Source organism: Blennius ocellaris (genome assembly GCF_963422515.1).
Source record: "Blennius ocellaris genome assembly, chromosome: 16".
Taxonomy (NCBI): Eukaryota; Metazoa; Chordata; class Actinopteri; order Blenniiformes; family Blenniidae; genus Blennius; species Blennius ocellaris.
In genome coordinates this window covers 24940576-24952597 of record NC_137665.1, presented here as the reverse complement: position 1 = coordinate 24952597, position 12022 = coordinate 24940576, and the positions used below count along the sequence as shown (strand labels likewise).

The window sequence follows — 12022 nt, the reverse complement described above, 5'->3', positions numbered from 1 at the left end:
AGGAAACCAGTTGTTGAGTGTAAACGAGGCCTCAGGTAAAAAATGTAACTGGCAAAGTGTGAGATGTTTAGAAATGGAACTCTGACGAATGTGGAACTAAATAAACTCATAAAATATTTAAAATCAACTTTTCAGGGGAGACAAGTCTAGTAAACATTGGGGGAATGTTTCAGGCTGTTGGATGTACAGATGCTGCAGCGCCCCCCCATAGGATGGTCGAGGCTCTGCATGTGTAGAACAATCAAAGTTTTAAATGTTTTCAATCCACTTTTTGTCAACAAATCCCCTCGGGGTTAATCTCATCAGCTCCTCTTTGTTTTCTCTTCATGACACATTAACTTCTGCTCAAAGCAAAGTTCAGATTCCGACTGGGAGCTTCGATCGTTGCCTCGGTGTGTCTCTTCATCTGAGAGACGAAGAGGGAACATGGAGCAGCTCACTGAACACATCATCCGATACAAAAACTTCAACTTCTTCACCGGTATGACCAGCGCAGAATACATCGACTCGCTCCAGAGTTTTGAAATCAGAGACAGTGACATCTTCCTCGTCACCTATTTAAAGTCAGGTTGGTGGGAAACTCTAATATCAGTGTTTTATAGGTAATGTTGTGCTCGTTAAGTTACGTTTCTGTCCTGGACAGGAACCATCTGGACCCAGCAGATCATCATCTCCATCTGTGAGCTGGACGGAGGCCTGCATGAACATCCAAACAACAAAACAATCTATCTAAACAACTCTGAGCAGATGCCCTGGCTGGAGTACACGTTGGGTGGAGATTACTCCAAGAGGCCGTCGCCTCGACTCTTCTCCTCCCACCTCGTCCCGGCTCTCATGCCTCCGGGACTGAAGGAGAAGAAAGCAAAGGTCAAGTTCTGTAAAAAAAAAAGCCTTAAACTAAAACGACTCTGCTGCATTTAGCATGATCTCCTTATAAAACACATTCAAATATTTGCAAACATTTCAATCCTATAGATCACTTTTATTAATTGGAGCTTCAGAAGTTTTCTAAATAGAGAATATTGCTGAAAGACGACTCCATTAGTAGATCTTGTGTTGTTAAAAAGGGTTGAAATGATCAATCTGATTCACTGGACACACCGAGTTTATAAATCCATGTAATGTTTTTTTGTCTCTCTGTGTTTCAGATCATCTACGTGATGCGGAATCCCAAAGACAACATCGTCTCGTATTTTCACTTCAGCAGGGAATGCATTGCGATGGACACTCCTGAGAGCTTCCAGCAGTTTCTGGACCAGTACCTGATGGGAAACGGTGAGAAACCTCTTCTGCACCGTCGCCATGGCGACGATTACAGGAGTCATATTATCCAGATTTTCCACTCTTCCACTTGGTCTCATAGGTCCAAAAAACCTTGTACTCAAAGTCTATAGCTATTCCTTGATGTCCATTTGAACATTGGACGATAGGAGCTGCATTCAGAATCTGCTGTGTCTGTGTGAGCTGGACTGGCTCCGCCCACACATGTGTTACGACCCCAAAGAGGGAGGGAATGTACTTCAGGACACTGGAGACAAAGGAATCATTGTTACAGTTTGTCTTCAACTTTGGTTGGTAGATTCTCTTCCTCAGTTTTTACGAAGGGGTCCACAGGCAGGGTACCCACAACGGCCTGGTCCACCTGTCCTGACAACAAACAAACTGGGAAACGGGAAAAGTACAGCGTAAAGGTACACCAGTACCGACACCCCCACCCTGAGTCACTGAAGAAGTTGGAATAGACTAACCCACACAAGACATGTCATACTCCACTAAAAGTGAGACAGCCACATTGTCTTTGTCCACGGTAACATTTAATTCCTGCAAGTGTGGAGATCAACTCATCAGCCTGTGGTTCGTATTGTGCATGCGGTCCAGAAAAACCAGAGGACCATGATCAGTGTAGACCAGAACCTCCAACGTACACCTACAAGTGCTACAAGGCCATCAACAAAGCCAACAAAAATGATGGACGAATTCTGTCCATCCCAAAGGACTTGATGAGATTGAGTTAAGACCGTCTGCTGCAGGACTAGTTCTTGTGGTTCTTTTGGTCTCATTGGGTGTGGATATATGAATGTCTTCAGTTGAAATAAAGAAGGTAAAGTCTGGATTCTCTCTCTGTTTGCCAGTCGGGGGATCGTCCTGGTTTGACCATGTCAGAGCCTGGCACCTAAACAGAGACCAGTACAACATCCTCATCCTGACCTACGAGGAGATGATCCTGGTGAGAGATTGTTTCCTTCCTCCATTCTTCATTTCACCACCTTTCTTCCAGACGATGACATGTTTTCCTCTGCAGGACCTAAAAGGAGCCGTGCAAAAGATCTGCAGCTTCTTGGGGAAGAACCTGAGCGACGCCGCCGTCGAGCAAGTCGTAGAGAAGTCTACGTTCAAGAACATGAAGAAAGACCCGAAGGCAAACTACGAGTTTCTACCACAAGTGAAGATTCGATCAAACTTCATGCGCAAAGGTAAAATCCCAAACATTAAAGCACAACTTTTTAAAACAGTGGAGGTGGTTTCATCAATTAAAAAGAAAAAGAGAGCAGCAGCACCGACTAGTGGCCCGACATGAAAACAAACATTTTTTCCAACTTTTTTTGTCTTCAAAAAGTTTCCATTTAAAAGCAAAGCTTTTCTGTAACGTAAAGTCAAAAACGTGGGCCTCAGGTAAACCAGGCCTGATCAGGTTTCAGGACGTCGTGTCTCAGAGTTTTCACTGAATTATCTTTCTGAGAAAAATCCTTTGGCTTTGATTTCAGGTCAGATCGGCGACTGGAGGAACTATTTCTCTGCTGAACAGAGTCGACGAGTGGAAGGACTCCTTCAGGAGAAACTGGGAGATTTGTCTCTGGAGTTCATCTGGGAGGAAACTGCAGCTTGATGAGGTTGATCATCAGTTTCACAGAGAAATAAAGGTTCCTCACATCTGCTGTACCAGCTCTAGATCTGTTTACAGAAGGTTTGTTAATTTGAGGGGAAAAATATTTGAACATTTTTTTTATTTTTTTTTTAATCTGTAGGAAAAACCTTTAATGGGCTCAGATGCTGGATAATGCTGTTTTTTGGGGGATTTTTTATTAAAAGAGACATTTTTAAATACATTACAGTCATTCCAATGTGCTTTTCTAGAGAAAATAGAAAAGCCCAACATATCCACATGAGCAGCAGGTGTGTTTGCGACTGGAAAGGAAAAACTCCCCAACAGGGAGAAACTTTGTAGAAACCAGACTCAGAGGTGGAGGAATTCTGCGGACCGGTTGGGGTGAAAGGATGGAGGAGAGGAAAGACGGAGAGCTAGACTGGGTGGGGAGATACATACAATACCCTTGTTAGTGCTACTACATTATTTTTCATTATAATACAATAATCACAGCGATCCAAATATTTTCCAGCTGCCATGAGATTAAACCAGCCTGAGCAACAACAGAGCAAAAACCAAAACAATGTCCTCTGTCCTCTGGATGTGAATGGAAGTGTTGTGGGGGGGCCCACAGTACCACCCCGGGGGCCGAGGCCACCGGGGCCGGACGCCGCCACTCCGGTACCCAGCAACCCACCGGACCCGGAGAGCCACGCCCCAACCCGGAAGGCACCAGACGGAGCGCGCAGAGAGGACCCCCCCAGGCCAGAGGGGCCCACAGGAGAAGGATAAAGGGCCCCGGGCCCCGAGCCGAGCCACCAAGCCGGGACCGGCCAGTGCAGCGCGGGCAGGGATTGGCCCAGAGACGACAGGAAGTGGGTCACAGGAAGTGCTCCGAAGGAGGGACCGTCTCTTCAGAATGAAATTCACTGCACACGTTTCCATCACCACCAGTGTTGAGGTAGGGCTATAGTGAGACCTCCAAATCATACACATTGTAGAATGTTCTATCAATCCCATCAAACCACAGCTCCCTGGTTGTCTAGTGGTTAGGATTCGGCGCTCTCACCGCCGAGGCCCGGGTTCGATTCCCGGTCAGGGAATACAACTTTAAAAAATCTCTCACTAAAGCCCCATTTCCACCACACTAAAGTGCAGGAACAGAGCAGTACAGTGGGTCTGGTACCTGTTTCCACTGCAGAGAGGAGCTTCAAAAGTGGGCGGGGCTTAAGAGCTCTGCAGATATGTGACGTTACAACAGTCGTCTCAGCTTGGCTGCAGATCTGGATCTTATGAATCCTCTGTTGTTGTTTACATCCTCCACTTTGCACTTGTTGTTTAGTTAACTGTTACATTTTGCAGCCGTAACTTCCGTGTTTGTCCTGAGAGAGCGACTTGTCCAGTCCCTGGACGCCCAGAGCAGGAGTTTGGTTCACATTGCCGGCAGTCAGTCAGACCTGTTCCCAGTGCACGTTGGCCTCGGCAGGGCTGTCCTCTGTCACCGGTTCTGTTCATTACTTTTATGGACAGAATCTCTAGACACAGCCAGGGGCCGGAGGGGGTCTGGTTTGACCACCACAGGATCTCCTCTCTGCTTTTTGCAGATGATGTGGTTCTGTTAGCTTCATCAAACCTGGACCTTCAGCGTGCACTGGGGCAGTTCACAGCCGAGTGTGAAGAAACTGGGATCTCCAAATCATGTAAATTGCAGAAATCCACCACCCCCCAAAAAAAAAAAAAGAAAACAGAGGTAAGGCTTCAGTAAGACCTCCAAATCAGAAAAGATACCATAACAGCTCCCTGGTTGTCTAGTGGTTAGGATTCTGCGCTTTCACCGCAGCGGCCCGGGTTCGATTCCCGGTCAGGGAATATAACTTAATCTCCCAAAGATTAATAAAGTATCTGTCACCAAGTTGATTAAAACAAAAAGACCAATAAGCCAATAAGTGGTGGTCGTTGTTGTGCTTGCATGGTTGTTGTTTTACATGCAAGAACACGTTTTGCTGGAGGAAGCAGTGCTGCGCGCACACAGGAGAAGAATGACATTGTTGCGGTCGATAGCGTTCCCGACACACGCGGTGGACAGGAGAAGAAGAAGGAGACGCAACAGGGTAAGCAGCCTCACGACAAACAAACCTTCTCTGTGACTTTCCAACAATGTAACTGCTGCTATAATACATGTTTAACCTTTAATGTGAGCCAGACACAGCTTATGAAGTGTAATATGACCTCGTGATAAACGTAGTGAGTTCATAGAGTTGCTGTTACAATTCACAAAAGTGAAATCTTCATGACATGTGACTAGTTTCATTACCTGATTATAGCACGTTGGCTCCTGTTTTTACAGTCATTACCTGATAATCTAAAGAATGAGGTTGTTATGACCATTGTGGCTCGTCCACAAGTTGTGCATGTTTGTTGTTCCATGTTTCTTTGTAGTCATGTCCGTGCATCAGCGTCATTTTCACGTGTTTTGTCCATTTCGCGTGTTGTCCTCCACATTATTCGACCTTGTGTTTGTTGTATTGTAATTGTACAAAGCAAATTGGAGTAGTTGCGTGTTCAGACATTTTGCATGATTGTGCAGCTTATAATATGTTGTTATGATATGAAAACATGTGCTCTGTATGTGTTTCAGCTCATGTTGTTGCTGCCTTCTTAAGAGGAACGCAGTGACATCAGCCTGGTGAAGTCGATGGAGGTGGTGTGTTGTGCTCTGCACCACCTGTGTGAGTCCCATGGAGAGGACTACAGCGACCAGTGGGACACACCAGCAGCTGCAGCAGACCAACCTGCAGAGGCACTGGCTCCGGGTGCAGATGAGGATGGCAGGACGTCAGAGAGGCTGTAATGCAGTATTTAAATACATAAAGACCTCCTGCAATGTACATAGTTCCTGTAAATATATGTTCCAACCACAGTTGCCTCCTTGTTGTCCCTCCTTATTTAAAGTGTTTATCCTTTCTGAAGACAGCTTGTAATATTTCAGCTTATAGCTACTACACACAATATTCCAATATTTACATTGACACTGGCTAACACCATGCTCAGGAGCCATTATAAGGGAGTTCATTTGATTCTGCACATTCGGACTTGGTATGTATAGTCAATATAATTATAATAAATGTGTTTCACATAATGGGGGGGGGGGGACAATATCTTATGGAGCAAAGTGCAAGATCTTATTACATTAATACACTTACCTTTACTTAACATATTCAGCATCACAAATAAAGGACATGTCAGTTTCACTTTTGGCACAGTGCCATATCTGTATTGATGGCATGATATGGAAAGTTGCTACTTCTGTGCTGATATTGATTCAATGAACACAAACACGTATGGAAAATCTAAATTGTATTAACAGAACACAATAACAACTATTTACAATATTTACAACTGGCTGCTTCAGTCAGGGGTGGTGGTGGTGATGGAGCAGACGGGGAGGGTGATGGAGCAGACGGGGAGGGTGATGGAGCAGACGGGGAGGGTGATGGAGCTGACGGCGTCGGGGACAGAGGGAACTGTGGTGCACTGGTGCCGGAGGAGGTGGAAGCTGCCTCTCCCACTTCCTGAAATGTAGCATAGCCCACATGCTAAATACACGACAGGCTAGCGTTAAGACCGCGCTAGCGGCTGAAGCTAACCAAAACAAACAGCATTTGGCATTGTTTTCAATGCAATTGTTAAAAGAAAGGCTCTGAGGAAAGCCGCGGGTGAATGCATAGTCACACGGGTTTATTTACTACAGTGAGCAGAGGTTGTCAGCACATTTTGGAGCATTCAACTCACCATTCTCCTCCATCAGCGACTCCAGCAGTAGTATTTATATTTTTAAAATAGATAACATTTTGTCATTTTTTTTTTATTATTTCACTCAAGTATTCCACTGAGATATTCCTGCTGTCAAAGCTTCAGGTGCAGGAAAAACAACAAAGTGGGTGGTGGAGATATTCAATCTGACCCCAGAACAGTTTATTCGTCTATCTGCATTAGGGGAATTCCAAGGGGAATTCGGGGTAAACCTGTCCTTTGATCCTTTGATCCTTTGATCCTTTGACCCGAGGCCAGTGAGAGCAGCCTGCAGACGTCTATCTGCACTCAGTCCTTCAGAGACACGAGCGAGATCACAGCCATTTCCCAGCATCTGATACAGCTTCCCAGTTTTGGACAGTTCTTGTTTTTCAAAAATGGAGAACAACCAAGCCAGTGAGACTTCCCCGAGGATCAAGTCCCTGCGCCAGGCGCTCTTCTACTACAGAGACGCCTGCATGCAGCAGATGGTGGACTTCACCAGACTGCACAAGGAGAAGGACAGTCAGCTGAGCGCCATGGAGGCAAAACAACGGCTCATGGCCTCCCAGCTGGAGGAGAAGGACCGCCAGCTGAAAGACGCCCTGGCAGCCAGAGACACGCAGGTGAAGCGCTACGGCCAGATGAAGGCTCTGAGCGAGAAGCTGAGGGCGGACAGCAACAAGCACTGGGAGGTGCGCTGGGACATGAGGGAGAGGGAGGCGGCTGTGAAGGTGGAAGCTCTCCTGCAAAACCACCAGCTGCAAGTGTCCCGGCTCAGTGCAGAGCTGAACACCGTCCAAGCGGCCCTGCATGACAAAGAGCTCCAGCTGAAAGAAGCTCTGGCGGCGAAAGACTTGAAAGAGAGACGCTGCGTCCAGCTGAAGGCCGTCGGCGAGAAGCTGAGGGCCGACAGCAACAAGCACTGGGAAGTGCGCTGGGACATGAGGGAGAAGGAGGCGGCCGCGAAGGAGGAGGAGCTGGTCCAGAAACACCGGCAGCAAGTGGCCCGGCTGAAGGCCGAGAAGGAGGCTCTCTCCAGAAGCCTCAAACCAGCCCGGACCACCGAGGCCCAGTCTGGGGACTGGGGGCTTCAGGAGGAGGAGGAGGCCTCAACGACCCAGACCAACGGGGGGAATCTGCCCAACATCCTCAAGGTAGAGATCCAGTTTCCCCACTTTTGTTTGCTTTCCAGCGTTTCACCTTGTTGCTTGAAATGACGAGTTGCAGATGAAAGTTTATGGGTTTTAAGATCCCCCTCAATGACCCTTTTTCAAAAATGTTTTCCAGCTTCCAGAGGAGGGCGCAGGACAACGGCGCAAACCGGAAGCCGGTCAAGCTGGTTGGAGGTGGGGCTGCTTCACCAGGCCAGAGGAGAGAGGAGACACCAGGGTCCTCCAGGACGGGATCCCCCGCTCACGTCCAGCATTAACCCCCGCCCACGAGATGGAAGGAGGGTGACGGAGAGGGCGGCAAATTCAAATTCAAATAAATGTCTTCATATGACTAAATCCTGAAGCGATTGTTTGTTGATGTTTAGTCTGGTTTCATTACAAAAACTAACAACAGCGTCAAAAAAACCACAATGTTTTCAGTGTTTCTCCCGTTTCCATGCAAACAGACGTCGTTTTCAAAACGTTGCAGTGTAAACTCGGAACCTTCTTTAGGTAGAAATTTTTAAAAAAAAAACACGTTTTCACTCAGTTTGATTCTTACTGTTCGGCTCCTGAGCTGTTTTCTCATGCTTCTATTTGGAAACCACATCATTTTGTTGGAACACAAACAGACACCTTCTCAGTTGAGATCCAACAGGACAGGAGATAAATGATCACCAAGCATTAATAAAGCCTTCATATTCATTCCAAACAAGCCCATGCTGGTGCCGTCACAAGTCCTCCAGAAAGTCTAAAAGGCCACATTAGAAAGAGAGACAGAGACATCGCATTGGAGGACAGTAGTGGGACAAATATTCATGATTCAATAAGCAGACAGCAGCTCCACCAACACCAAACTATTTGTCCTGAAGGTGGATGAAGACACTTTAAAACACTGGTTGGAATCCTGCCTGGTCTTCGCTACACCTTCTTCTCCAGGGACTGGGAGACAAATCCTCCTTGATCAGGCGTCATGAAGACATCTGAGTGGAAAACGGCTGCTTAACGTACAAGATGTGGTTTTGGTGCAGTGCCAGGTGGTTTGTTAATGACAGTGTTGGTTTCACACGCCAGGGTTACAGGCCAATTACAATTTGCCTCACGTTAAATACATCCGACACTCATGCAGGCTGCCTGTGTGACCAGTAATACCTCAAAACTGCTCCTGGTCAAGTCCTCATCACTTTAGAATGCTGAGAAAAAATCCTAGTGATGGAATTTTGCTTTAACTGGATAGAGTCGTCTTAAACGCCACTGTTTCTAGAAAGAGTGTGTGTTTTTTTTGGTCTACAAAAAAATGAATTAGAAGACCCTGAAAAGTAACAAATTATACCTTTAAAGTGGAAAACAATTCAAGTTCTTACTGTCAGTACACGGCGGGAACAAAACCCACAAGACGACGTTGTCCACCGTCCACCTGCTCAAAGTGAATAGTTCACTGCTCCAGTTCCACCGACTGTGTCCAGAACAATGTTTAACTAACCTGCTGACAACCCTCGCTACTCCTCCATCGCCACTTCCTGCAGTCAGAGCATGATGTGATTGTTTTCTTTCCAACAAGATAAGCATTGTGTTGTACTGTGTTGGTGGAGAACATGTGTGTTGGTGGAGAACATGTGTGTTGGTGGAGAACATGTGTGTTGATGGAGAACATGTGTGTTGATGGAGAACATGTGGGTTGATGGAGAACATGTGGGTTGATGGAGAACGTATGTTGGTGGAGAACGTGTGTTGGTGGAGAACATGTATGTTGGTGGAGAACATGTGGGTTGATGGAGAACATGTGGGTTGATGAAGAACATGTGGGTTGATGGAGAACGTGTGTTGGTGGAGAACACGTATGTTGGTGGAGAACATGTGGGTTGATGGAGAACATGTGGGTTGATGGAGAACATGTGGTTTGATGGAGAATGTATGTTGGTGGAGAACATGTGGGTTGATGGAGAACATGTGGGTTGATGGAGAACATGTGGGTTGATGGAGAACGTATGTTGGTGGAGAACGTGTGTTGGTGAAGAACATGTATGTTGGTGGAGAACATGTTGGTGGAGAACATGTGGGTTGATGGAGAACATGTTGGTGGAGAACATGTGTGTTGATGTAGAACATGTTGGTGGAGAACATGTGTGTTGGTGGAGAACATGTGGGTTGATGGAGAACATGTGGGTTGATGGAGAACATGTGGGTTGATGGAGAACATGTGTGTTGGTGGAGAACATGTGGGTTGATGGAGAACATGTGGGTTGATGGAGAACATGTGGGTTGATGGAGAACATGTGTGTTGGTGGAGAACATGTGGGTTGATGGAGAACATGTGGGTTGATGGAGAACATGTGTGTTGGTGGAGAACATTTGGGTTGATGGAGAACATGTGTGTTGGTGGAGAACATGTGTGTTGGTGGAGAACATGTGGGTTGATGGAGAACATGTGTGTTGGTGGAGAACGTGTGTTGGTGGAGAACGTGTATGTTGGTGGAGAACGTGTGTTGGTGGAGAACATGTATGTTGGTGGAGAACGTGTGTTGGTGGAGAACATGTTGGTGGAGAACGTGTGTTGGTGGAGAACATGTATGTTGGTGGAGAACATGTGTGTTGGTGGAGAACGTGTGTTGGTGGAGAACATGTATGTTGGTGGAGAACATGTGTGTTGGTGGAGAACATGTGTGTTGGTGGAGAACGTGTGATGATGGAGAACATGTATGTTGGTGGAGAACGTGTGTTGGTGGAGAACGTGCGTTGGTGGAGAACATGTATGTTGGTGGAGAACATGTGTGTTGGTGGAGAACATGTGTGTTGGTGGAGAACATGTGGGTTGATGGAGAACATGTGTGTTGGTGGAGAACATGTGTGTTGGTGGAGAACATGTGGGTTGATGGAGAACATGTGTGTTGGTGGAGAACATGTTGGTGGAGAACGTGTGTTGGTGGAGAACATGTGTGTTGGTGGAGAACATGTGAGCATCTAGAACACGTCACCTTGTCTTTGAGCTGCTGGCACAGCTGCAGGGAGATGGTGAAGAACACCAGCGTGCCGTTGAGCCAGGGCACCACACACTCCACCTTGTGGACGTGGCTCACCTGGAAGCGGTTGTTGTTCAGTTCACTGCAGGGGGCGAGACCAGGTGTGGATCAGGGTGTGAAGCGTACGGCCCGGCAGAGGGGGAACCTTACATTCACACTGTTTGTAGGAGGAGAACCACACTGACTACAGAACAAACATGAAGGACGTGTGGCGGCGACCAGCGTGAAAGAATTGATCAAACATGGACGGTTTCTCACCAATATTTGTCTGGACTTAACATTTATTTTTATTTCAGTACTCTAGTGACCCCTGACCTCTGACCTCTGACCTCTGAGTTTAAACATGGGATTCAGGACTTACAACATGGCTCCAGGGTTGTGCAGCACCGAGCTCCTGGCTGGTTTGAAGTTCTGCAAAGAACAGTCAGAAGAAGAGTTTGGTCACAGTCACATTCGACTACACGTTGCTACTTTTTAATTTGATCATGAAGGTGTCACTACTCTATAGGCTAGGCTACTCTTGTAGCCAATCAACTGGCTGCAATATAGTGTATAATTGAGTATGTATGGTATATAGTTTGGAGAATATTAGAGATGCAAGACGAAACTGACAGAAAGGTGGGGCTGAGAGAAAATTGTGAAATTACAAATGGGTCTATGACTTCAGCACCACAGACAGCGCTATCCCGTCGGTGGTGCTGAACCGCGGAACTAAAGCCATAAAATGCGCCATAATATAGCATTCTGTTTTTTCAGGATTTAATCAAATATAGGCCTACTGTATGAATTGGGACCAATTTGGTGTATATTTGCGTTATTAGTCATGTTTAATTCATAACTGAATAAATGTACTTTGTCATTTAGACTCACTGTCGCCTTATCGTTTGACATACCACTTTATCACAAATCCAAGCACACATTTGTTTCCCTCTGCTCCCTAGAACTCATTAACATCGATCAATGAATAGCCTAGAAATACCGTGTTACAAAGATATCTGTTCATGTTTGTGCTTTAACACCACACATTCATCATTCTGTTGTAGAGATGGAAGAGAAGTCCACACAAGCAATCGTCTTTCCTCAGCCTCACCTGAATGATGTTCCGAAAGCACAGCTGCACAAGTGATTTGTCCAGGTCGTCACCAACAAACAGGCCCTCGTCTTTAAGTTCACACAGAAGCTGTATCCAG

The 12022-nt window shown here is 46.3% G+C and overlaps 1 protein-coding gene across 1 annotated transcript; it reads left to right on the top strand.

Moving 5' to 3' along the window:
• Positions 1-426: 426 nt before the first annotated feature.
• LOC308141090 (amine sulfotransferase-like) lies at positions 427-2887 on the top strand (the record flags this gene model as incomplete). The annotated part of the gene is made up of 6 exons (XM_080511093.1): positions 427-568; positions 644-867; positions 1149-1275; positions 2133-2227; positions 2303-2474; positions 2766-2887. 6 exons carry the CDS (start codon positions 427-429, stop codon positions 2885-2887), a joined length of 882 nt encoding a protein of 293 aa, XP_080367219.1.
• Between the last annotated feature and the right edge of the window lie 9135 nt (positions 2888-12022).